The sequence below is a fragment of the Haemaphysalis longicornis genome, unplaced genomic scaffold, assembly GCF_048455015.1.
Source record: "Haemaphysalis longicornis isolate Haplotype H1 unplaced genomic scaffold, Haemaphysalis longicornis Haplotype H1 scaffold_1, whole genome shotgun sequence".
Taxonomy (NCBI): domain Eukaryota; kingdom Metazoa; phylum Arthropoda; class Arachnida; order Ixodida; family Ixodidae; genus Haemaphysalis; species Haemaphysalis longicornis.
In genome coordinates, this window is record NW_027526203.1 from 329,705,107 (window position 1) to 329,731,815 (window position 26,709).

Sequence of the window (26,709 nt, forward strand, 5' to 3'; positions counted from 1 at the left end):
GCGAGTACCTTCATTAATATCTTGTAGTCTACATTTGTTAAAGTTATGGGTCTATACGCGTTTACGCTCATCAACTCCCTTGCATCCTCCGTTTTTGGGATGAGCACAGTATGAGATTTCGAAAAGGATGGGGGCAAAGTTTTAAGTTCATAGGCCTCTGCATATAATGCACAAAGGATGGGGCTGAGTTCATCTACGAAAGCCTTGTAAAAGGCTCCACACAAACCATCAGGGCCTGGGGTTTTACCCGGACTTAGCTCAGAAATCGCTTGCTTTACCTCATCGATTGAAATAGAGGCCTCAAGATATGTCCTCATTTCATCTTCTACAACAGGCAGTAACGTCATGAAATCCTCCTTAAAAACATTCGGGTCTATGGGATGACGTGCAAACAAGTTATTATAGAACTCGAAAAACGCGCGCTTAATTACTTGCTGGTCCTTAGACACCGCACCCCTATATTCAATATCAGTTATCATGTTTCTGTTTGCATATCGTTTTTCCGAACTTATGGCCCTCTTAGTGGGGGCTTCACCCAAAAGCAATTTCTCCGCCCTCGCTCGCACTAATGCGCCATGATACCTTTCTTCTTCCATGGCCTCCAACTGGGCTTTCAGTGATTTAATGTCCTCTTTAAAAAGCCCTGGTGATTCGCACTCCAATTCTGTAAGCTTTTTTAAATTTTCACGAATCACCTTTTCGTTTTTCATTTTATTATTTCTGAGGACACTAGACCTTTCTAGTGCCGTTATCTTAACGTTCTGCTTGAACATTTCCCACTGGAAAGTCAAGCTTGTCTCACTCCCATCTATTTTTTCCATCATCCCTTTTACATCTGCTACAAATTGTTCATCTTGTACTAGCTTACTATTCATCTTCCACAAATCCCAGTTAAACTTTGACGCTTTCTTCTCGGGCCTGCCGAGTGAAAACGAAACAAGGCAATGATCGCTAAAGGATATAGGAAGGACAGCGTACTGGCAGCACTCAGGCACAAGTTCTAGCGAGACGTATGCTCTATCCAGCCGGGCATGGCTGGCACCCTGGAAGTGTGTAAACTGCACCTGATGTGCGCCACTAATTAAGTTCCCCACATCCTCCAAGCCAAAATCAGCCATAATTTCATCCAGTACTACAGTACTTCCGTCACGAAAGGGGGTGGTGCTCGATTTATCGCGAGCGGCACACACACAATTGAAATCTCCCAGCACAATAAGAGCACGTTCTGTGCCGAGCCAAGCGCGACACTCTTCAAAAAACACTTTTCGTTCATCGACCCTTATCGGCGCATACACGCAAATGACCCGCCATTCTTTCGACGCAAAAACAAGATCACACACCACCATCCGCCCCCTCGTATCGGATGTGACGGCTTGAACCGCCGCCCCAATACTCTGGCGAATTAACAAGAGGCACCCAGCTGAGAAGCCCACTGTATGGCTTACACAAACTTGATAACGTGCACAAAAACTACGTACCATACGCTCAGTATTTTCTTCGCTTTCAACTTTCGTTTCTTGCAAAGCCACTATATCAAGGTCTTGCTCATTTATAATACGGTACAGCTGACTTTGTCGCTTGCGGTCGGCTAATCCACGCACGTTGAGAGTGGCAACACGCAACGTTAAGTGGGGTGTGACGGAAGACATTTTGTTCCTAAATGATGAATATATTCAACTTACGGCGTTCACACACACACACACACACCCACACACACACACACACACACACGCAACCACACGCAAAAAAGAAAACCGTCGACTTATAAGATACTCAAAACGGAAAAAAAACCCTCCCTCCCTCTGCCCTAAACACCCAAAAAAGAAAAACCCAGCGAGCCGACGACCATCCCTAGAGCATAACCTGAACTTTTTTGTTTTAAGTGACACAAAGACTTTCCAACGGCATCTTAGCAGTCCAGAAAAAGTGGTGACAAGTAGCGTGTTCTTACGGGCTCTTTGATGCCGCTGGTCCTCTGTCGTAGGGCGTGCTCGGCTTTGGCTTGAAGCTCGAGCGCCTTGACGAAGTCCCCGTTGCAGACACCTTCACAGGTCCAGATCCGTCCCCACCTCCCTGCACCCCCACTTTCTCCTGGCGTGGCCTTTTCGGCAAAGCTTGGTCGTCGTCGTCTCCATTTGAGAAGTCCGCTCCCTGAAGGGGAAGGAAATTTTCTGCACCGGGCACCTTGTCCTCGACGTTCACCGGGCCTCCACCTTCGGCATCACCCGTCTGGATGTCGCTCTGCTCGGGTTGCACGGCACTGGCCAAGGCGGGAAACTCGACCAGGGCCTCCACTTTTTTATCAGAGTTCTCCTTTTGTTGCGGTGCAGCTGCCACCCCAGGGTCGTTGCCGCCCCCTGCTGCCACCTCCTCTGTCTCCCCCTCGTCCATAATATACTCGGTCTGTTCCGGGTCTCCTCGCGGTCCGGCCACCTTCGCGTACGTTCGCACGCACTCGCTCGCTTCATGCCCGAAACGGTGGCAGAGTGTGCAGCGCGGCACCTTACAGTCTCGCCTCATGTGCCCCGTGCCGGAGCAGCGCAGGCACTGCGGGGCCCTGCCAGGTACGACAACGAGCGCCTGCTCACCTGCAACACGGAGCTGGTGCGGCAAATCGTCGGCTCTCACGCCCGAGTTCAGCCTGAGCGTCACCGACCGCGTCGTCGAGCCTTTGTCCTGCACGCCCCTGACGCGCCAGCGCTCCCGGGACACGTCAATGACTCGGCCGTACGGTGCCAACGCCGCGCGAACGTCGTCGTCCGGAACATTGTGAAGGAGCCAGTGTATCTTGAGGCGCACGTCTTGATTTGCGGGGTCGATGACGATACACCGGCGCTCCTTGACCCTGACGTCGTCGCACGAGAGCATCCTCTTAACCCCGGCGTCGTCCTTGAAGGTGACGGCCCACACATGATTCATCTGATACGCCCCCAAGGCAACCACCTCGGGGAGCAGAGTCAGATGAGCCAACATGTCCCGGAATTCTTCCACTCGATAAGGCCGAGCACGTACGTCAGCATGAATAAAAACTGTGTTCAAAACACATCGTCCTGTCGGTAACGTAGGCAGTGAAACTGGGTAATCGTCAGCGTCCTGTTCAAAAAGCCTGTTTCCGCGACCAGTCATGGTCGCACTAACCGCTCCAGCGGAGCCAAGCATCCTGCGGCCGCTCACGAGCGTAACCGGAAACAGACTAGCTACGACGGCTACGAGCCCACGCGGGGACGGTGAAGGCAAGTGGTGCACAACCAAGCATATCTACGGGTTTAACCCCTGCATTCTCGCTGAATGCCACTCGATAGCGATTAAAGGAAGCTTACACCAACCCATGGCGTCTCACGTCCAGTAAGCCGATGTAATAAAGCCTGTGGCTTCCAGTGTTCACGTAAAAAATCCCACCTCCTTGTCCGCCCTCACGCCAAACGACACCTCGAGGAACACATTCAAATACTCCTTGATGGCCAGATCCTGGGCCTACTTCTTCAGGAAAACACCAAGAGTGACGTATCTTTGCAGCGCTTCAAACACAGCATCAGTAAAATCATGCACATGATCAGGCGAGTTGCCACCAAAAACCTAGGCCTCAAGGAATCCGATACCTTTCGATTAAGCGGGATTCACTCGACGGAGAAACCCTCTCATGGAGGTGGGCGGATATGTGACGTCAACAGCACGTGACCAGATTATCCAGCCTGGCGGCGCATCCACACGTGCGGAGCTACGCGGAGTGACTAGCAGACGACAGCGCCGAGGAACAAATTCCATTCCCCGCCGAGGGCCACCGCCGTCGAGCGAAAACATGCGGAGGCATTTTCTTTCGCGGAGCCACCGCGGGCTATCTCCACCGAGGGGCGGAGCCTAAAACCGGTCACGTGAGCGGGTCCCGCGGGCCAAAAAGAGAGGGTTTCTCCGTCGTGTCAATCCCACTTTAGAGGAAGCTTTTGTCCTCTCTAGAATCACTTACGTCAACCCCCTGTCCTCTTCTCACCAAGGACATAAAGATGCTTCACATAATGATTAGAAAGGCGGTTGAGCAAGCTATTGGTCTTCCCATGAGTGCGTCCACAGAGTGGCTGCTTAGCACGGGTCTCCACAACACGGTGGAAGAGCTGATAGAGGACCATCTTTCTATCAAGAAGCTCCGAATGAGCAGAACTGCGGCGGGTCGCCGCATCCTTCACCAGATTGGCTGGGCAGCACAGAATGTCACTCCGCTTTATGTACTTCTGAACTCTTGGCGACAACAACTAAAGATGCTCCCTTTGCTTAGAAATATGAACCCCTCACACGACGAGGGTAGCCGACAAGCACGGCTGAAGCGCTCAACACCACCCTCGGTGGGGATCATGCAGTTACCTACACACACGCCTCCCAACACCGAGGGCAGCAGTATGCCATCATCGTGGCTACAAAACCAACCTCATTGCGTGGGCCTCACTCAAGACACGAGACATGACGGCAGCAGAAGAGGCAGCCATCGCCTTGGCTCTCGCTCAACCAGGGGTAGGGAAGGTAGTCACTGATTCCGAACAGGCCTACCGGAATTACCAGTCGGGTTGGATGTCCCGACCTGCGCTGCGTGTGCTAAAAAACCACTCCCCAAACGGTTCTATTCAGCTCATGTGGACACCCACATACGTTCCAATGGAGGGCAACGAATACGCCCACCAAGCCTGCACTTTTACCCTCCGTGCTATGGAGCTGCACGAGGACAGTCACCCGCTTGTCTCGTTCAGGAACATAATCCAGCATTACCGCTTTCAGAGACAGACCTTACCTTCGCCTTACCCTGACGTTTCTATAGAACAATAAACTACTCTACGGCTCATACAATCCGGCTCCTTCCCACACCCGACGCGTCTTCACTTAATGCACCCGAATCGCTACGACGCTGAAAGTAAATTTTGCTCAGAAGTAGGATTGCACTCTGCCACATAATCGGTGTATGCGACTTTAGCCCTGAGCACCATCCTCTCTCTCCGTCAACTACGGAACAAGAGCAATGGGAGATGCTGCAGTCCAGTTCCTCTCTGCGTATACCCAGCTTCAGCTGGTGGATGGAGCGCAGGCGGCGCGGACTGAATATGGGCTGCATGCAGTGAAGAAGGAACCACTCCCCTGGGCCGCAAGAAATCTGAATAGAAGTATCCACCGTCTCTGCCACCGGTCTCGTCTCCTCCGTCCGCGACGGCAGAGACGGAGAAGTGATATCGTCTAACACCGGGTTTGAGCTTTAATTTTATGAAAAAAGAGTTTCCACTCACATGCTACACCAATACAACTCAACCAACCACATTTCAGGCATCGTGCATTAATTTAACCTTACCAGGAATATCTCTTTAAAGTAATAGATGGTGTGGTTAAGTGCATTTCATTTCTCTCTGGTTTCACTATTTGTAGAGCGACGTGAGTGAATTTAATTGACGTTGCATGGGTAATCGCTGTGGGTGCCGTTTACAGCTTTGCTTTCCAACGACATTCGCAGGGTGGATTGGCGCTAATTTTTTCTTCTCTTTTTTTGCGTGATGTGGAACAGACCTCGACCGCTCATTCCACCTGGTAGCATCAAAAGCCTACGTACGCTTCGTTGCGAGGCGATTGTGCTCAAGAGTTTTTGCAATACTCCTTTTTTATACCCGTGAAAAACTCGTGAATAAACATAGATGCCTCGTAATTATGTTCTGATCGTTGTTCGACACACATTTTAGCGCCCTGCCCACTTGTTCGTATATCTGCTGGTGGCCTTGCGGAAAACATCGCCATTTCAAAACTGAAACTAATTTTAGCAAGTGAGGGAAGCTTTAGTAATAAACCGGAAGTTTTCACAGCCGAGGGAGGAGGGGGGGAGGGTGGCGGATCAGGGAGGCGGGCGTATGCGTACTGCCGGATTGGTTGTTCTCCAACCCACCATGCGCACGCGTATATTGCGCATGACAAATTGTGCATTACGCGCACGCACAATTTCGAACGAGAATTTTGTTTTTAGACGTAAAGCCCCGTCGCCCCGTTGTTACGCGCAGTATAGAATATATAATTTTGTTGTACAGCCTCTCACTGCAAAGCCCTGGCGAAATGTGAAACGCCACGGGATGTTTGCATAAATTCATTTTTATGCAGTAGCTGCATGATACTTCTTGAGAAAGCGCACAAAGCAAAGCAGCACTGAAAAGATCCGATTGCGTGCTACATAATGTTATACATACTGCGCACCAAGCTCTGATCGGCGTTTCGGGAGAATTCTGCTTCGGGGCCGCGTAAATTCTCTGCCGCGGTAATCATGAAACGAGGGCGAAAACTTGTTCGTTATCTTGAGGGCTGTCCAGCCAGATTTTCGTCCCGGACGCGCGACTATCCATATTCTACTTCAATGTAATAACTGTCCCAACAGGGAACAGGAAAGCGCACTGCTTTTGCCGGGCTGGAGTACGGAGTTCGCTTCCCAGGATCCGCCCCTGGCTTGCGCACGGATCACATTTTTAGCGATACACGGTATTTTTCGGCAAATGCCACTGGAGAGACTTTGAACGATTTATAACACACAGCCTCCGCCAAGTTTGCGCACTCTATTTTTCGGCAAATGCCACTGGAAGGACTCTGAACGATTTATAACACGCAGCACTCGCCAGCGTTTGCGCTTTCTCAGCTTTCTCCGGTCCCTTGCTTCCAAATTCTCAGTAGCCTAGCTCCTCCTCTCGTAACTGTTTGTTTTTACTGTGGCCTTATCATGGCGGCTATGCGATAAAAATAGCACATGATTGAGCAGCACACAAATTTGGCGTTTTCGACCGCTGTACAATGACTGCGACGGGGACTTGCCGCCTTGCCGCCTCCACCTACATTAGCGCATCCTGAGCGTCCTGAGCATAACGGGAAAACGTCTGTATGATTGAGAGCAGCGTCAACTTCTTGTGAGGCCCACATCCGGCTCAGTCGAAACATTCACTTTGTCTTACTTCGCCCCCCTCCCCCTGTTTCCCCTACTCTTTTCTCGTAACGTAAAATGATCTTGTGCGTCCTGATTTTGTGGGCTACCGCTAAGCAATTCGAGGGATAGCGCACCCGTCGTATTCTCGATCCCGAGACGCTGCGTAATCGCACACTGATCGGCCCTCTTTCCCTTGCCCCTCTCGCTACAGAACCCTTGCCACTCCGACCGGTGTCCGAGCCGAGCTAGCCGAGCCCCAATCCAAACAGTCCCGCCCATTGTTACCATAGCAACAGCTTACGTCAGTGCGCGTCTCTCCTGCCGGCCCCGTTTCATACCCCGGGTACTCGGCCGTAGCGAGCCGTACGCTGTGCCAAGCCCTGCTCAAGCACGAGGGTTCGTGACCACCGCAGCATATTAATTCCAGCATCCTTGCTCCCCCCATCCTCGGATAAACGTTAGAACTGCTGTGATCCCGGCACTATTGCAATGCCGATCTACTTGTGACCGCAGCAAGCACCGAGTAAGTGAACTTGGAGGTATTTCGCAGTCTATCCAGCTCTTTTCCATCTGGTCTATTGTAGTGGATATCGGCACTTTTGCGGCTCTGCGCAGTGGACGTTGGTTATTAAGCCTATAGAAGTGGTTACGCGTAATTCATTAGATGTTGTGCCTCCCAGTTCGAGCGCCTTGGCAGCTCGCAGTAATGGATGTCTGCAGTGGATTGCGTAGAGCGTAATGTCTGCGTTGTAGGTGCTGTGCAGGGCGGCCAGTTGGCGCGACACAACGGTCAACGGCGGGGGAAATACGGCAGCGGGCATTGGCGGCGCGTGGTTCAGCGCGTTCTCCTTTCTTTTGCAGGTTAACATGGAATCCAGTACTTGTCTAGAGCTTGCGCTTGAGGGCGAACGCTTGTGCAAGGCAGGCGATTTCCACTCAGGTGTCGAGTATTTAAGTGCTGCGATCAACGTAGGAACGGACGATTCGAGGGTGCTTAGCGCCGTTTACAGTCAGCTGGGAAATGCTTCTTTTTACCTCGGAGATTATAATAAGGCTCTTCAGTACCACCTGCTTGATCTCAATACCGCCAAGTAAGTGCGACGAAAGTTGTTTCTATTGCGCACTTGCACCGATTGCTCGGAACAAAATATGGTCTCAAATTACCAAGCTGTCAACAGTACCCATTGTTTAAGCAGATATGTGTCAACGGCTCATTGCTTGCTTGCTGCTTTGTTTGTTCGCCTTTGTTTTTAATGAATTTCTCAGATACCTGTATGACAGCTCACATGTAATTTAAAACTGCTTTATTTTCGCGTGAACATGTTTGGCCAAATGTACGATCTGTGCGCATGCCGCCGAAACCTTTTTCCCCCCGTCTCTCCAGGGCAGCCGGCGACTTATTGGGGGAGGCGAAGGCAAGCGGGAATTTGGGCAACACCCTCAAAATGATGGGCAAGTTCGACCAGGCGGTCACTAATTGTGAGAGGCACCTAAGCATATCCAGGGAAAAGGGCGACAAAGTACGTTCCTTTTCTTTCTGTTTGTTTTTCTGCTTTTTCTTGGTTGCATTTCTTTTTTGTCTGTTGCTTACCTGTGTGTGAACACGATTATTGTGATTCCAAAATAATACTTTTGACCACCAGAAATTACTGTCAGCACCTAGCATCACACTTTTGAGAATGCCGTCGGCACTTATGTTTCCTGTTTGCGTTGTGTTTATTTGCGTGTTATTTGTTTTTTTGCACATTTGTGTTCCGTGCAGTTACTTTCTGCAAGGGGCGGCCTGGGGAAGAGGGAGGCGGGTACTAAGTAGCATTGCTGGTAAATGAGCTTAGAAGAAGGAAGTACGCAAAGTTTCGTTGTAAAAGCATACTACAGCCAACGAAGTGCAAACCATCTAATTAAAGCTTTGGAGGCATAATTAACAAAGCATTTCTTCCGAGTCTGGCCAACAGGAATGCCTGCTTGCTGCGATGAAGTAGAAAAGGCATTAACAGAATTGCTGCAAGAGCACCGACACTTGACTTCCTACCCTAGTGGGTTGACTACAACTGCCTGCATCGCATGTGTGTGTGCATTTGAGCATTGGACTAAACTTGACCCAGTGCTTTTGTGGTCGCATACATGCGAGGAATGTCGCAAGGTTGAACAACACACACACATATATATATATATATATATATATATATATATATATATATATATATATATATATATAATAAGCTTGAATTAAGCAACATATAAATAAAAACACAGTATGCACACTGTAATAACATTTGATATCAGTCTTAAATAGTACTGGCAAAGACATTTAAAAGAAAAGTGGGCACTTGGAAGAAGAGAACACATTAGGTTGAACTATTTCCACCACATATCCTTGGTGTGTATTGTGATATGTTGTTAACTCTGTGCTTCCATGCGCTTATCGATGCTTCCCTATTTTATGTTAGGGAATCTGTTGTTCAGGCAAAATGTGCGTAGGCTGCATGGGTTGGCGAATGCTGCCATGTAAACTTGCTGGAAGCTTTCATGATCGTCGTAGCTGAATTGCGCAAGGAGGAAAGAGAAACAACTTTTTATGATGTGCTTGCTACTCAAAAACGTGTGTCAATTAGGCAGAAACACTCAAACCCTGATCTGCTCACTATTTAATTTGCTTTAAACTTATAAGTTGTACAATTTTTACAGCTCAGGTAGAGTTGAGACCACAGGCGATGCACTTTTGTAAGCCTCTTGCAGTCTGGCCTTTCCTCTAGAGATTGACAATGAGAAAACTGCAGAGTAACGGCTCAAGTGCCTACTGATGATGCCGTTAGTCAGGGAAGCATAGCATTGGAGGTTGTTGCATCAGTTCTGGGTGTGTTATCACCTGCCCATTGGACAGTGTAATGAGGCAGGCAGGTTGTTTTCTTGTTTTTTTCTCTCGTTTTACTTCTTTTTCTTTAACCATGGTTGAAGGTTCTAAGTAACTTTTGTGGTACTAGGGGCCTTTAACCTGAGTTGTCACCGTTGCTAGCCCTTTACAAGGTAACGCCTACGATACAGTGAGGCTATTGCTAAAGTCACAACATATACAATGTGCAAGTTTTGAGTCCTGAATCAGCGCATTGGCTATAAGAGATGCTTCAGAGCAGTGGGTCTCAGCCATGACTGTCCCGGGGACCCCTTTTGGGCTTTTGAAAGTGATGGGGACCCCACAATTGAGCATATGTTCATCGGTGTCATAATGTAAAACAATTTGTACTTTAATCAGCATATGTTCATCGGTGTCATAATGTAAAACAATTTGTACTTTAATCATAAGTTTTCTAAACACCTATATGCTGACTTTTGTGGGTCTGTCTTTTTTTTTTTCTTGTCATAGCTGGTGTGTTGCGCAAAAATCAGATGTTAAAATATGTGCTACGCGGAGAAACTAAACGTACATGTAATGTGGCAAAGCCACCGTTTGGCATTGCAAGAAAGTGCTTTCAAAATCGAGAAAAAGATGGCAGGGGAAAAGCTTTGAGGGAGGCTTTGTGGACCCCTGAAATGCTCTCGCAAACCCTTTGGGGTCCGCAGACCCCCATTTGAGAACCACTGCTCTAGAGTACTAGATTGCCTCGCGTTTTTACAAGCACATGCTAAAACTTCCATGTATGAGAATTATCTCTCTGCTTCCTTTAGGATAAGTGTGTTAAAACTGAGATTGGACATATATTATTGCACTCCACATCCAGTAACAATCTTAGCTGCTGTGGTAATGTGACGGGCTCAAGTTTCCACTTTCTAGGGCTGCTGCATAAGGCTGAGTCTGGTTGTAATTTTTTTTTTATGTGAGGAGGGACTTGCTTTATAATTTTTTTAATGCAAACTTAAACTCATTGGATACTTTCGGCATGCTGACAACAAATTACATCCTTCACGTTTTTTTTTTTTTTTGCTGTAAAAAGCAGAGAAGGAAGGAAACTGCATGTCAGGAGTGGGCTATGCAGGGAAGCCTTCTAGAACGTAGAGGTAGGTGAAAAAGCGAGAGGCACAATCGTCAACTACGTAGCAATATCATAACAAAACTGGGAGATATTTAATAGTGCGATTAGCAGCACATTGTTCGCTCCTTCTGTGCCGTGGGGGAAAACTTTCGGTTAACGTTTTTTTTAAATTTTAGGTTCGAAATGTCGTAAAAAACATTCATTTCGAGCTTTCTAAACATGAACTTGGCTAACCTAGAAGTGTGGGTAAGTGTGGGGTTCATGATTAACTACGGGAATATAGTGCAGGAAATAAAATGTGAAAAGATAGGTGGTGCAGACAGAGCGGTGTTTAACGAAAAGTGCTTAAAAAAAACAAGTATTTATCCAACAACTATGAAAATTAAATTTGTGAAATACGAAAATTTTATCTATGGGTTTGTCTTTGTCTATAGGCGGTCCATCATGCTATCAATGCCAAATTCCTCTGAGTAAAATTTCCTGTTCGCTGTGCAGATAAGTGCTGAATGGGTGTAGACGCCTTGTACGGGAGACGCACGACACTGCCGTCAGTGAGCTGTTTCAGACTATCAACATCAGACCGGCAATACGGTTGGGGAGAAAGCAAAACTAACCGACAAGTTTCTGTCAACCTTCTCGGCTGAACTCAGTTTTGGTTACCATCGCTTGTGCGAGCGTTTAAATTGGGCACCATTGTCAAGAGACTCATTGGTGTTGAAATCGTGAGAAATCAAATGTGGGAAGAAGCAACTTGCAAGGTTTACGGCATTACTGGAATCGGATGTGGGCAAAAACAGCTTGCAAGGTTGACAGCATTACTGGGTGTGTGAAGCACTTGCTTAGGGCTCCATTCATCTTATTAGCTTGTATCCTGTTATTACACGATAGTGTTACAAGGCCCGTTGAGGGATTTTTTGCGGACATGGGTCACCCACAGCTGGCATGGTCCTCAGCCGTGCTTATCAGGTGTCCACAGAAACGGTCATCACTGCCAACCGAAACCACGGTGGCGGCAGTGAGAAGTGAGCGCCCGTATGCAGCTGGAATCGGGTGCAGCCACAACTGGAGTCTGCGAACGAGGAGGCGGGCCGGCAGGCTTGTTGACAATGATAGTATGGCAGAGAGGGAAGCGGAAGTGATTTGAGCACGCACCCCGCCTGCGTGGTGGGGTTCATTTCCCCTCAGTCAGCACTCATGCCAATGAGTCGTTATTTGCATGTCGCCGTGGCGTATACGACCGTTGCTGCTGTAGTTTGCTTCACAAGCTGCATGCAGCGCTGTAGATAATATGCTGCTCTCAACAAAGCCACCCAACGAGGGCATCTAACTCATCGGGTCATTGTACGGAGGCTGGCTGAAGAAAAGCGACAATAGGAATCCGGGCCTTGGAGGGACATGGCCTTGCTATGCAGGTGGAACTGCCACTGCACTTCGCATAGTTTTGATCCTGCTGCATGCAGCTTGTGAAATGAACTGCATTCCCGCTCTCTAAGCGCTTGGAGAGCATGGATGGTGATTACAGCATTTTTGCTCCAAAACACAACAAAGCAACGATGTAGAGTCCCACGTCTGAGGCCTGAATGCAGATGTCCTCTGCAACTTTTTCTGCTGTCATTTCAAAAACCGCTGCTGTGACTAAAAACAAAACAAGATATGGAAACTGAAACTGCACTTTAAAGCTACGTAATAAATATTGGGACATGCCTGAGAGTGCCATCAGAGCTTTGAAATGAGCTTCTGAATCAATTGATAGCAGGTGATTGATGGTCAGGGAATGCCTAAAAGGGAGAGTGAATAATTTAATGATGCGCAGGAACAACAGCTTTTTGAGCCACTGTCCTGCACTCGTACGTGATGATAAAAATGTGTTTGCATGTGTGTGTTGCCTCTTGTTCAATAACAACAAATTCTGGGGTGACTCATGAATGCCCAGAAGGTCTTCAAGGTTCTGGCCACTTGGACATTTTCTGGACATTCTGCTTTCTGATGGGTCTTGATATCAGATTTAATGCTTTCATGGGAACTGTCATTTTTTTTTTAATGATGATGTGTGGGAAAATGTTAATGTGGTATGGAGTGGGTGGCAGTGTAAAACAAGGCCAGGTTTTGAGAGACAAAGCTGTAGGTGACTTTACTGGCAACTGAGTGGAGGAAAATAGCAAAGGGAAAGAATGTGTCGCTGATGTTACTTTTGTGTTTCCGGAACCATACAGGGCTCTAAGCATTTAGCTTATTCTGCACACTTGTATTCCAGTTCGTATTTATGGAAAGTTACTTGAAATTTCAAGTGCACATGCGTATGCAAAGGGCTATTCTCTTAAAGGAGTAGTGACGCGACACTTTCGTGTTAAGTTTTTTTCGCTGCTATGCGTGCCTACCAGTCCACTAATCATAGAATGGCACATCAGACGGTCGATAGCAGCATAAATTATTATTTACAGCCTCATTCATTTGTGTCAGTTTCGGTTTCGGCTGAACGGACACTGAGGCGGCTGCCATGACAGGAGGGCGCTCGTGACGTCACCGTTCTCGTTGCACCTCTGCTGGTGCCAGACCAGCCGTGATCTACACCATCTCCACACGCCGGGCAGCATGATGTCAGTCCCAAAACCGTGACGTGTACACAAGGCGAAAAAGCGCTCGCCAAACGCAGCCAGCGCATTTTGGCCACGTCACGGGAGACCTCACGTCGGCAGTTTGGGGCCAGCAGAAGCAGGTGGCATCGTGCTGATGCCGATTGTGAAAGGGTATCCGTTCTGAGCTTTCTAGTGCGCGCAAAGATTAAAATGGAATCAAAATTTGTTATATTGAATGGTTTGTGTTTAACCTTGCTGGGAGATATCTTCATATACAAAGGAAGCCTTTTACATAGTTATCCCAGCTTTGACATTTCGTGCCAGTACTCCTTTAAGTTCATGTGTATTTCATCCATGTTGTGCATTTACACAATGAAAGCATAGCCTATGTTTACAGCATGTTAATCGTGCTGCTAAAAATTTGCTGGAACGGTGCGTTTTTGGAGCTGGTGTCATGTTATAATGATTTTTCTATACCATGCCTTATATATTGCTGGCAGCTTTATTATTTGCGAGCTATCCTGCGAATTTAACCAAAGCTGAGATTTGTGAACGTTTCATGATGCTAAATTTAGGGAGGCGTGCTCAAAAAACAAAAAATATTCAAGAAAGTTTCTGTCATTGAAGTTTTGTTGTATCCACTTTTGTTGTGTTCCATTACCTGCTTTCTTAAGGGGGGGACGTGGCTAGTAAAAAGATTTTTTTATTTACAGACCAAATCTAATCAAATTAGGAGTATTTATGTAACTAACCCTCCTAACAACAGAACTAAAATCAGTTTCAGGACATCATCTATACTTTCTGAGTTACAAGACTAAATACCTGAAAGTTTCATTGAGCATAATTAATTAATTAGGATAGAACTCAACAAGCCTTTTATGTCAGTGTGATTGGGAAGGTCTGTTCTGTGCAAGGAAGCTATTAGATTATTGGTGTAGATCCATTGGTGTAAAACAAAAAAAAAACCAAGAGGAGTTTTACTTTCTTTCAAAACCAGAAATAGTTTCATGTCAAAATGAAAGTGAAACTTCTATCTTTCTTTCTGTATATGTAAAGGAAATAATGCAATAGTAATCTCATAGCGTCCTTGCACAAAATACACCTTTCTGATCACAGACAAAAAAGTTCTTGCCTAATTAAATTAGTTAATCTGTCAGTGACTTTGTGAAGGTAAAGTCTTGTAACTCATAAAGTATAGAAGACATTTTTGGCTGATTTCAGTTTTGTTATTAGGGTAGTTAACAACATTATTAACAGAATGAATGCTCCTTTTTTGATTAGATTTGTTCCATAAATAACAAAATTAGTTTTGCTTGCCACGCTCCTCCTTAAAGAACAGATTAAGCTCTGAGGGACCTTAAGTTTATTAGTAAACAAGGAGCCACTTGTAAAAGAGTCAAATGAGTTGCCATGACCATAGAGAATTCTACTGGCACTTTCGTAAAGAATCGAATGCTATACGAAGTGGCTGGCTTTGGCAGTCACCCTCCCAGGTGGCGAAAATTTTAGTCTGTAAAAACAGACTAAAATTTCCGCCACCTGGGAGTGCTTTTTTAAAAATGGCATTCTTGTATATCCAGCACAGAGTGGCTCCAAACTCTAGGTAATAATCATGTGGGGAGCTTCACAAAGCAAGTTTTTCTTTCGCCTAATGATTCTGAACAGAAAGGGGCACAACAGTACGGTTTAAAGCCGTGGTACTCTGCTCAAATTTTTTTAATGACTTACTTTTTGTGAGGAGACACCTTTTGTGTATTTTGCAAATCACAATTTGGGAAAAATGGTTTTGCCAGAACTTAACAAAATATCAAACCTTTGTAGATCAGAATCTGCAAATGAAGACAAATTTGCTTTTGAATTTTTGGATGTAATTATCACGCACATTCAGATTGAAGGGATATAAAGTGAAAATAACTCTTCGGTGCAGAAAATCACGCGTGTATGATTAACAGTTGGTCCTATTGTGTCTTCACATTTTCAGTACAGACATGGTAGCTTGCTTGTATTCACCGAGAATGGGCCCCCATCACTTCCTAAGCACGTGAGGGCATACCACACAGCCTCTCATAGCCGGCGCTGGTAATTAAGAAAGGACACAAAACAATACCATGAACAAAGTTGCAACAAGACAGACATAGAAAGAGCTTTCTAGGTCATATTTTTATCTGTGCCCTTTATCTCATAAAATTTGATACCCCGAATTGTTAAGTTTGCTAACGAAAGGTCATTTACAATATTTAACAAGGCCTGAATTGACATTCATGAATTGAAAGGATTTACGAAATGTCTGAAAATAAGTCGCCGCGAAAATTAGTCCTTTGCAGTATTCTAGATATATGTGGGAGGTAGTCGCATGATCAGCCATAGCTGTCTTTCATGCGTCATGGGCATGTAAAGTGCACTTCAGTACACTGTGTGTATTGGTCAGACTGCGCCACGGAGCAAGAATATATAGGAGGCAAAACGGCCCATTGCAGCAAGCGCGGGCGAGCGACCAGATAATGTCACAATGAAAACCAAGGACAACTGCAAAGCTTCGTCACCGTGACGGCGAAAAAGAGGGTGGCGCACCTGATTGACGAAATGATTGCGGCCGCAATTCGTTCCATGGCTGCGCAGTGCAATGCCGAAAGTGGCGGCCGCACAGTTTATTCAACCACGGCAGATGCGCTAGCTTAACCTATTACGAGTGCTTGTGACATTATGTGGCCGCGCTAGGAAGCCTCGTTTCACCTCCTATCTTATTCTTGCTCCGTGGACTGCGTAGACGAGCAACTCCCATCCTACTTCAACTCGGCAACAGAACAGACTTGTTGAAAATGCCCATGATTGACGGCACTGGAAGTGGAGAACTCTTTGTAGCGAAACCGGGGACAGTGAAGCGGGTAAATGGAGCTGCACAACCATTGCACAGCTAAAGATGTAGCGAAAAATGTACGTAGAGTTAAAACTCGATTTTATGGACACATTTTTTCCGCAACAGTTATTAGTCGGGTTGAATATGCTTTGTTGTCTTGAAAACAAAATTGACCATGCTACCCGATTTTTCAAAGGTTTTCCGAAGAACATGGGTAGTATGATATCGTGTGTGCATGGTGGCCGGCAAAAAATGAATACAAAACGCAACCACAGCATAGTCAGCCCACTTTGCTGACCTGAATAGATTGCGTGAGAAATATCTATGGGCCATGCAGGGTTGCTGACGAAACACTCGTGCATTGGGGGCTTGGTCTCATGGAGTTGAGTGCGCATGTTGACATTAACGTCTGTTAGCCAATCTGCCATGCATGTATGTCGACAGCTAGCCCCGTCAGAGATGTTACAGTGCAACAGTAGAATGCTGAGCCGTTGTTGCACTTGAAACAAACAAAAAATAAAGCCTCGGCCTGCACATGGGGATTGATGAAGCTTGTTAAAAGGAAAGTTGGTGCTGGTGATATTTCGCTGTTATGACAGTTAATGAAACTTGTGCTTTGTTGCTGCATCACTTGTATGCTAAAAGGCCTACAATAAGTAACAATGCAAAGTGACTGGAAGTAAATACAAACGGTACTCGGAGAGTGTTGGCCTCACCTTTTAATGGCACACCACTTCCACATGCAACAAGTGCGGGGAATGGCTTCTGGTCTTGCATGTTTTACTCGAATAGTCTTCCTGTGATGACATTAGATGGCATTTTCCTGAACTTTACGAGTACAACATACGATTATTTCATTCTTTTAGCTCTGAACCCTTGGTTAGAAGTCAGCGCCTTAATGACGTTGAATTTTTAAACTCGTCTCGTACTGAAGTTAGCTTCAGACCTCCTCAGAAGTGGCGGTGGTACTGTGAGTTTTCTCACGCGTGCCGGGGACCTCACTGCCCTTGCAGGGGCAAGGGGCATGTTTCAATGTCCCTGGTGTTTTCCAGGCCTTTATCATTTACCATTACGGCCATCTTTCACAACATTTTAGGGTACGGCCCAACGACCCATATAATAATCACTTTTAATAAGCACTTCACGTCCATGCTACCAGCATTTTAGACAAACCACCATGGATTGACCTTTCATAATTGATTTGCTCTTGTGCCGGAAAACCACATGTAGGAAGAAGTGGTTCTGGGTATTACCTAAAAACTTCTCGAATTGTAAAAAGTAATCCCAAAACTGGTATGTCGGTAAGTTGCTTTTGTAGTTTCGCCATTCGACGTCAAAAAATGTGGGCTCTGTCAAAATTGGTCGTAGCACGAAGTGCAGGTATACACTGTATGGGATATCTTTACGCAACAGGCACATGGGCAGCATGTCTGCACTGCACAAGCATTATGGATGGTAAAGAGCACAGGCATGGCCACTTCTTCTCTTCACCGGCACTCGGCACAGCTGCACTCAACAGCTTTTGTCACTCAAGCTGCAAAGTTCACTCGGCTAGAGACGTGGCATTTGCTCTTGTTGACGGATAAGTTCACCTGCATGCAAAAAAGTAAAAATTTGTGTCTTTCCACTGTCGGTGTTGAACAGCAGCCATGTGTTGCAGATTCAAAGGCCAGTGACTCTTTACAGCTGGAGAAGTAGATGTGGTACAAGAAATTTTGGGAGGCCTCATTGAGGGTGATAGCCTGTCTTTTCTTTCTAGTGTTTGTGCTGTTAGTAACGAATCAAACGTCAGCTTAAGTGTATAATCTCAAGCACGCAAATGTTGAATTTCATTCCATATAGGTCAAATAACGGAATGGCTCATATATAACGAGTGCTGTTGTCACAATTTTTTAATGGACCCAAATAATGTCATTATTTTACCAGTGCAACTTGCGATTTGTATTTTTGTTTGTTCATTCATATGAGGATTCTTGCTGCAAGTTTTTGACAAATTCAGCCTAAAACCAGAGGATGCGGTGCAGCTTCAAGCTTGTCAGATCTCTGCTAACTGGTGTATGGAAGCATTGTAGCACTGTGGGGTGCCTCTAAAAAAAAACCCACAGGTGGAGCAACCCCATGGCCAAATTGCAGTCGCTCTTGGCCCATCTTTCTGCCCTTCGTGCATGTTTCTTGTATCCACTGCACAGTGCAGTACTGCATAGGTACAATGTGTTGTCATGGGAAAATGAAATGTGGACACAAGGACACAAATCGGAGAGCATTAGTTGATTGAAGTCACATTTAACAAGGGCCTTAAACCTACCTCATTCTTGAACATAAGCTGCGGTGCTGTTTGACCACTGTCGGCTGAAATTGTGTGTTAGTGATAATAGTCTTCAATTTGTGTTTTGTGTGTCCGCAGCAAGTGCCAGCTAAACCAGTCTTTAGTATTGCTTGGTTCTACCATAGTTTCGCTTAGTGTCACTGAGGTCTACTATAAATTGAAGAAGTGAATTCACTAGGAAGGGCATCCGTTTCCTAGTGTGATACCATTAGATGTGTACTCACTTGAGGAGAGGAGGTGACATCTCTCGTCACCATAGAAGAAACCATACAGCTCTCTTAGTGCTGGTCTGTGCTACAGGTGTGGCTGTACAGAGCATTGTGGCTATGTCGGGGCTAGTGGGCAAACAGGTGGCATTTAAAAGTATATTTTGCACTGTTGATCAAAAAGGCACAAGTGTTAAGAGGCATGTACTAGCTTAATCAGCTTAAAAGCAACATTTTTTAAGGTAACCCGGAGATTTCTTGGCCCTCTAGTACAGCTCACCTCACTCATTTGTCCTAGAGGAAAAGGTGAAAATATATATCTAGCTAGTCTCTTGTGGCCTTCGAGTACAACTAGGCAGTATTTGTAGGCGTTCCTTCATTGGCGTTTGGGATCAGGGTAGGCAGCAATAACCAGCCGCTGAAGCTAAGGGCAGGATCCTCAGAAAATGATCGGAGTAGGCTGCAAAGGAAACTGTTGTAGCCTGCGGAGGGGGCTTTAGGAGTGCTCTGTGAGATGTTTGGTCGCCTTGGATCTTCGAGTGGTGCTCTAACTATTCCCCCCCACTGCCCCCTGGGTGTGTCTGCAGATAGGGGAGGCACGTGCCCTGTACAACTTGGGGAATGTGTACCACGCTAAAGGCAAGCACATAGCCCGTGCCAGCCGACAGGAGCCCGGGGAGCTGCCTTCGGATGTCCAAGACTGCCTGCGGAAGGCCATCCACTGCTATGAGTGAGCACCTCCTCCTGCCCTTGAATGGCCGTGTACAAAGCACCGCAGGGGTCGTCCCTCTCCCGCCCTGTTTAGTGCATGCTGCCTCTGGTGTTTGACAGTCATCCATTGAAATCCCCCTTAAGTGTTTCCCTCCCATGTAGCCACTTTTTATTGTGTGTGTGCTTTTTCCAAGGGTTAAAGCCAATTTCTCACAGGTGTCGGAGTTATCTTGCAGTTGATGTCTGCTTGCTGCCATTTCTGTTGGCAGGATCATTGATTGATTCTAGAGCATTGTGCATCCTTTCTTTTCATTTCCAGGGAGAACCTTAAATTAATGGTGGCTCTTGATGATCGGTCAGCTCAAGGACGAGCCTACGGAAACTTGGGAAATACCTACTACCTGCTTGGTGACTTCAAGAAGGCCATTGTCTACCACGAGCAGGTGTGTGCGTCTCAAGTGCCTGCAAGGGACATCTCGATGCCTTTGAAATTCGTTGCTGTGTGAAGTGGGGCGCACACCACATTCCTTTTTGTTGCCCCGCGGGGTCGACAGGTGCGCTTGCAATTAGTAGAGCACATAGTTACTTGTCTGGCGACGTAAGTAAATTGCATGTTGGCGTGTGAAGTTCTTCAGAGGGCTGGGCTGTGCTTTAGACGGAAACCTTGAATGTAGTGCAAGAAAGAGGTATCGCCGTACTCTTTTCCCCTTTCTTAATTATCTAGCCTAATTAAAGCCAGTTTGAATTAAGGTTGGCATTTTTATTCAAAGGAAACATCCCTCTGACGGTAACTAATGCCATTTGAACCTTACAAAATACTACGGCTGCCGTCATGTCACAGGAGGAACGTGGTTTGGCATACATAACTGCTGCAGTTTCAGACTGGCGTAGGATAGATGGCTACATCTGATGAGTAATGTGCTGATGGGAATGCGGAGGTTCGTATTTCATTTGTCCTCCATGACCAGCACTTGGGTGGCTCTATTAGCCCTTTAGACAGCTGCCCCCCCCCCCCTTCCCAGCCTATTCGATCTTAAGCCCAACGCATTCCGTGCTTCATTAGCAAACGGCCCGTGGAGGTTGTTGAAAGGGACAGCACTTTTGATGCAGCTTGCCTCCACGTAAGAGCATCTAGAGGTATCGTAAAAAATTCTGATAGGGAATTGGCAGCCCTCAATTTTAATTTGAGCCATTAGTTGCTGAAGGCATAATTTTTCATATTAGCGTGTGTCCTTTTTCAAGATTGCTGTGTTTTTAAATGTTTCAGAGACTCAAGTTAGCCAAGGAATTTGGAGATAAGGCGGCACAGAGGAGAGCTAACAGCAACCTTGGCAACGCTCACATATTCCTGGGAGACTTTAGCATCGCAGCTGGGCACTACACGTAAGGCATCAAGCATTGGGATGGCTTGTCAAAGGGAGAACAATTTCTGTACAGTGGCCTCGTGTAATTTCCTGCGAGGCACATGTATTCATTTGAATTGTTGGAAATTAATTTCCTGCTGAACACCCATGCCCTTCGCTCTATTACTACACATACAAAACATATTTTTGGCCTGAAGTTTGCAGCCCTCTCAGCCAGTGTTGGTGTCATTTAAGTTATGGCTTGATTCAGTGTCACTAAATGTCATTGGGAGTTGCTTATCGTCACTGTTGGCAGGCAGCTTCTCTTTTTCTGGGACATTGTTTTACTTGGCCCACAGAGTCGGGCTGAAAGAGGCTGTGGGATAGCCAGGAGATTCAGTGGAATGCTACAGGAACTACTACTGCCAGGCCACAATTAAAATCAGCTTTTTTGGGCTTCGTTCCTAATTTATAGAATTCTTTTGGTGCCCAAATGTTTGTACTGCACATATTTCGCTTGAAACTTAACTTTTGAGGTTATCAATACACACTAGATATCTTGGAAGCTGTTTTTTTATCAACTCCAGGAAAGTGACAAGCATGAAGTCGGCTGGAGTAAGGAAAACTAAATAGCTTTATTATACATGCGATAAAAATGTTTAGTGGGCAAAACAGAATTTGAAAGTTTTAGTTAGCCCATAGCATGAATTATCGAGAGTCATGACAAACCAAAAAAAAAAAAGGAAAACGTTATACGGATCTTGCATGTCATTGCACTGTGGGTGTCCCTGATCGCATTCTTGTTCTGCTTTCCTCCGTAGGAAGACTTACTACTTGGCCAAAGAGCTCGGCGATCGAGCAGTTGAAGCGCAGGCTTGCTACAGCTTGGGTAACACATATACCCTGCTGCGCGACTTTGAGCGGGCCATCGAGTTCCACCTGAAGCACCTCCGCATTGCTCAAGAGCTCAGGGACAAAGTTGGTGAGGGCCGTGCCTACTGGAGCCTGGGCAATGCCCATTGCTCTCTTGGTGACCACCGGCAGGCCCTGCACTATGCCCACCGACACCTGCACATTTCCAAGGAGGCAAGTTGTGCGCCGCGTTCCCCCTTGGTCTTTCGAGAATATGTAGCCCATGTCAGGGTCACAACGATGTCGCCCTATTGTGGGCCTTACAGATGCCAGTTGAAGCAGGGTAGTAGTGTTGCTGCGACTGCTGCTGTACCGAGTATAATGTAACAAGCTGCTGACTGCACCCACTTCATGCCCCCCTGCCCCGTTCACTTCCATTGCTGTCCGATGAGCTCACCTCGTGGGTGCCCTCCCAAATATCGCGTCATTCCAAATGATGACCGGTGGACCACCAGGGTAACAGAGTGGACACCGAGAGACAGCCCATTAATGCGATGGAGGGACGAAATAAGGAAATTCGGAGGCAAGGAATGGACCTGGGCCATGACCTGAGTAGGCTGTCGATGATGATTCGATGGCAAATGACAGTTGATGGCGGCAGTGGTGAGGTCCGTCACGCAAGTCATCCCTGTTGACGCCACAGAGCCATCATTCCTAGTGCTGCTAAGGTAGTCAATGAAGTCTCAGAAACTTGCCCTTTTTTTCCACGAATGATTTGTCCCAGCAAGGTTCTGCTGAATCCAGTTTCAAAGTCATAATGTAGGGCACGTGTGCGCTCGTCAGTCCATTTGTTCACTCCTGACAGCGCACAATCTGTTGCACAACATACAGCAACACGACCGAGATTACACTTGGCCGCATTAAGGCTGTTATTACACAAAGAGAATATGGATCTGGCAAGTTTTTGGTCGATGCACCTGTCAGGACCACGTAATAAGACAGTGATGAAGCCAACGTAGTAGCTGGTGCCAACATAGTACATTAGCACATTGCAGAAACAGCTCTTAGGGACGCCTTGATTTTGGCTTTTTTTTTTTCTTCAGGTTTTCGTACCTTAGAACTTGGAGGTGTGGGCCTTACACAAGGGTGGCCCTTGCAGGTGTGCGCTGTCATAGGTGGGGACCGTATAAGCCCTGCATGTGAGGATGGCTTAATGATGCAGAACTGGCATTTTGTTAAAGGGACCCTGCAGCACTTCTTAATGACCATATGGAATGCCCTTGGTGGTAAAGTCTATTGCCCCGCAAATCTTCTCAGCAATCATTTTTTAAAAAACAATTCAGTATCACTGGAGTTATGCAAGGTTAACAGTTGCATTCACCGTATTATGCAGGAATATACGCTGCTTTTGCACAGTATTTTGTAGTTTGCACAGCCAAAATGTCCGTCGTCTTTTTTTTTTTTTTTTCCTTTACTTTTTTTTTTTTTTTTTTTTTTTTTCCAGCTTGGAGATCAAGTAGGCCAAGCAACTGCACAGATGAGCATAGCAGACCTGAAGCAAGTTCTTGAAGGTAGAGTCTGCCTCCTTTTGTCAATACAAAGCATGCGGTCCTAACATACATCATGTTACAGGCCTATTGACTTGATGGGTGTTATATTGCCTGTGAACAGATGTTTTATTTTCAATAAATATCAGTTCAGGGCTAAGTCAAGACCTAACCGAGAGTGTTCAGTCTAAAATTTCTTTTACCCGCCCAAAAGGGCATGCGATTTACTGTCAGTGGATCTCAACTCCACATTCAGGGTTGAAGGCTCACTGGTTCCAGGCAAGAACAGGCAGGTGGGAACCCTCGAAAGAAGGCCTCCTTAAAGGGGCCATGCAGACAAACTACAAGTTTGTTTCATTTGAAAGATTTCATGTTTTATAGTGCCCCCAGCGCTTGTCCAACAGCAAACAATGCCGTATTCACTGAGAAATTAATGAATTTAGGGTAAAATTTTGATTCTCCCGCCAAATTGTGTGTTTCCGGATCGTCGGCAATGAATTCATAAAGCACGCGTATTCAAACGAACTTCCGCTGCGTCATTTGGTTCTGCAGCCTCGCTTGCTGTCACTCCTCCCAGATGGCGCTACCATACTCATCCTTGGACCGTTGTGTGCCGTTGCTTTGTTTCTGACCGTATTTGAACCTGGCTTGTTTTTGTTACTGTAGAAAGTAATGTTTTCTCGAAACATAGGGTATGCTCAACAAACAGGGTCACGTAAGACAACTTCGCTTGGTCCAATCAGCCAGTGTCGTATAAGACAACTCCAAAGCAGCGGAGTACTGTGCAGCTAAAGCAAGCATAGTGCAGCCAGTACCAACAACTCTGCGCATATGCTTACGTGTATTTCCGTAACTTTCATTGTTTACTGCAACAGTCTTACTGCTGCAAAATGAATATGCATTGCATTTTAAGCGCAAATAGCTCATCTAGCAAGCTTATAAGCTGTGCCTAATTTGCGTTTGCCTTTTTTGCTGGCCTCAGCCAATCGCGCAGCGGGGCATGAATGACATCATAGGGTCTGTTGTGGGAAATGAGCTAGTGGTTCGCATGGCCATTCCCTTTTTTCCTAATTATATAGCTTATTTGAGCGAAGTGTACGTTAAAAGTGGTGTCAGTATGATTCTAAAGAGGCAATCTATTGAATGAACCAAACTTGTGTTTTGTCTGCATGGCTCCTTTAAGGGGTATTGGCGGTGAGCGCGACCACGGGCGGCGCTGCGAAGTGCGCCTCCGTGACTTCAGCTTAGGGATTCTCGCATTTGTCGTCTGCTTCAGTCGGGCTCGCTCTCCCTGCTGCTTCTTTGCGCTCGGTTCACGTCTGATGCTTCTCCGCACCAGATTTCGCGTGTGCGTAAATTTTTATCATAATAATAGACTTAAAATCGCATACACTAGCTCAAGGCGCGAGTTGAAGTTTTGGAGTTTTGGATACCACTACGGAAGAAACATTGCCGGCGTCGCCCCATTCCTGCGAAGCTGGTCTTGTGCGGAGCGTTAAGAGTCGGAGCTAGGCGTCAGCTTATGTATTAAGCAATATTTTGAAGAAAGGTAACAGCCAGCTGCTAGTAGCCAACAACAGCGAAAATACTAGACCAAAACAATTTCCAGGCCTTCGGGGCTGTCTGTTTTGGCAGATGGCATTACGATTCCTGGCAATCATTTGTAAGGTAAAACAGTTTTTGCAACATTTCTGAGTGGTCTAAGTATTCTATCACATCACTTTACGTTGTCATGGCATGAAAGTATGCCACATGCACTATGGCGCGCAAGAAATGTAGGTTGAGTTCCAAATAACCCACTGTGTGCATAGGCGTGTGCTCGTTTTATACCAGGCTTCTAACCAGTATGGAGGCTTATTGAGCAAAACGAGTCACGTCTACGGTAAAGATACAGTAACACTATGTTTGTTCAGACCTGGGGTAATATTTCAGTTTCATTTCTCACAGCCATATCGTCCCAGTAGTCAGATATGTGTTATAGGAAAACTGCATTCAACAGGAGGAGAAGGAGGAGAATATTTTATTTCATAGTAAAGTCGAGCTGATTAGTGGGCCGGGTCCTCACTCCAGGACAAGAGAGTAATAGTAATTTTCTTCAATTCATAGAATGCCATCCCAAGTAGACCAGGATTTGTTCTTTACGACTGGAAGGGTTGGAAAACAATTAAGAGCTGCTTGGAAATATTCATCGGTTTCGATTCTTGTCAAATTGCACGTATACGATTTATTACTTTCGTTAATGAGTGCATAAAGCCTTTAACACCGTGATCATGTCACAACTGTGTCGGTTGTGAGTCAGTTCGTTATGATAACGATGGCTACAATAGAAATTCGGAGCACAAAAGCCGCCTTCGAGTACTCTAGACAACGTTGTCTGGGGCGTGATCGCGGTGGCGTAGCACAAACCTTCCGCTTGTATTTGCATGTGAATAAACAACGCACGCTGCGGATATGCATCTTGCACGCAGCCATAACGAAATCCAATTTGTGAAGAAGGGAACGTATGCCATACAGCCTGAAGAAAATATCCACACTATCTTTGGGAGCCTCCCAAACATCCCCAAGCCTACTCATAAGATGTTTGTGATGGGGCAGAAAAATTAATGCATTGGGCACAGAAAAAAAAAAAAAAGCATTCTTCAGATACAAGTCGACAACAATGAAAGAAATAAAAGACAGCCGCTTTATTTCCTGCTGTGCGATGCGCGTGTAGGGGCCTGCTGCTTGGTGCGTAGCATTCGACTCTTGAGTCTTCATAAGAGAATCTCAAAAATACTGTAGGGAAGACTATCCATTTTGAATACTTATCGAGAAGCTCTGAGCGCTGAACCTCGTGAATAAGCTATGAAGGACGAGTTACACACGATCTTATGACCGATGCTATTTGTTTTCTCTCTCCTCGTGTGTTGCAAACGTGTGGGGGATACAGATTGGAGTTATTCAGACTAAAAATCGGCTTTTCAACGCACTACAGCGTCAAAGCGGGCGATTTCTAGCGCAGTCACTGCTGCCCCTCGCAAGCGGAGCGTAGCAGACGACAGCGGCGCGAGTCACTAAGCCGACGTCAGAGCCAGAGGGCGCCACTCAAACATCTCACCGCCAATAGATGGTTGCGTTATGCAGTAATGTCTTCTTAGTCTGAGGGACGACATGCTGTGAACCACTTTCGGAAATTTGTTTGCTGCATTAATGAGATTGCCTTATGTTGTGAGGCTTCCAGTGATTCGGAAAGTTTTTTGCCCAGGTGTCACCCTAATGGGCTGTCGTGAAATTTTTCCTGTGGAAGTTGGCTGGTGAGGTGTCTGTGTCTGTCAGGAACTGCCCTGTTTCAAGGCATCCGAGCAGAGCTTTGTGCTAAGGAGAGAAGGCTTGCAAAGCGATTGCTGGGACTGCAG

General features: G+C 46.3%; 2 protein-coding genes across 3 annotated transcripts in view; one reads left to right on the top strand and one right to left on the bottom strand.

Annotated features, from left to right (window-relative positions):
* Window positions 1-523: 523 nt before the first annotated feature.
* LOC144170427 (uncharacterized) lies at window positions 524-3,168 on the bottom strand. The gene has a single exon (XM_077700219.1). The coding sequence runs from the start codon at window positions 3,157-3,159 to the stop codon at window positions 1,948-1,950; it is 1,212 nt and encodes a 403-aa protein (XP_077556345.1). The 5' UTR covers window positions 3,160-3,168; the 3' UTR covers window positions 524-1,947.
* A 4,094-nt stretch (window positions 3,169-7,262) lies between these two features.
* LOC144152120 (uncharacterized) overlaps window positions 7,263-26,709 on the top strand; it is a 38,316-nt gene continuing 18,869 nt past the window's right edge. The window contains exons 1-8 of one of the 2 annotated variants that reach the window (XM_077683335.1): window positions 7,264-7,448; window positions 7,787-8,016; window positions 8,310-8,445; window positions 19,449-19,591; window positions 19,892-20,015; window positions 20,840-20,955; window positions 21,737-22,001; window positions 23,272-23,338. In XM_077683335.1, coding sequence (XP_077539461.1) covers window positions 7,793-8,016; window positions 8,310-8,445; window positions 19,449-19,591; window positions 19,892-20,015; window positions 20,840-20,955; window positions 21,737-22,001; window positions 23,272-23,338 — 1,075 coding nt within the window. In that variant the 5' untranslated portion in view covers window positions 7,264-7,448; window positions 7,787-7,792. Of the gene's footprint in view, window positions 7,449-7,786; window positions 8,017-8,309; window positions 8,446-19,448; window positions 19,592-19,891; window positions 20,016-20,839; window positions 20,956-21,736; window positions 22,002-23,271; window positions 23,339-26,709 lie in introns of both variants that reach the window. The other variant, XM_077683343.1, reaches the window with a different exon arrangement.

Bases quoted from the DNA above. Each gene is read 5' to 3' on its own strand.
- LOC144170427 (XM_077700219.1), bottom strand. From the start codon at position 3,159: ATGCTTGGCTCCGCTGGAGCGGTTAGTGCGACCATGACTGGTCGCGGA.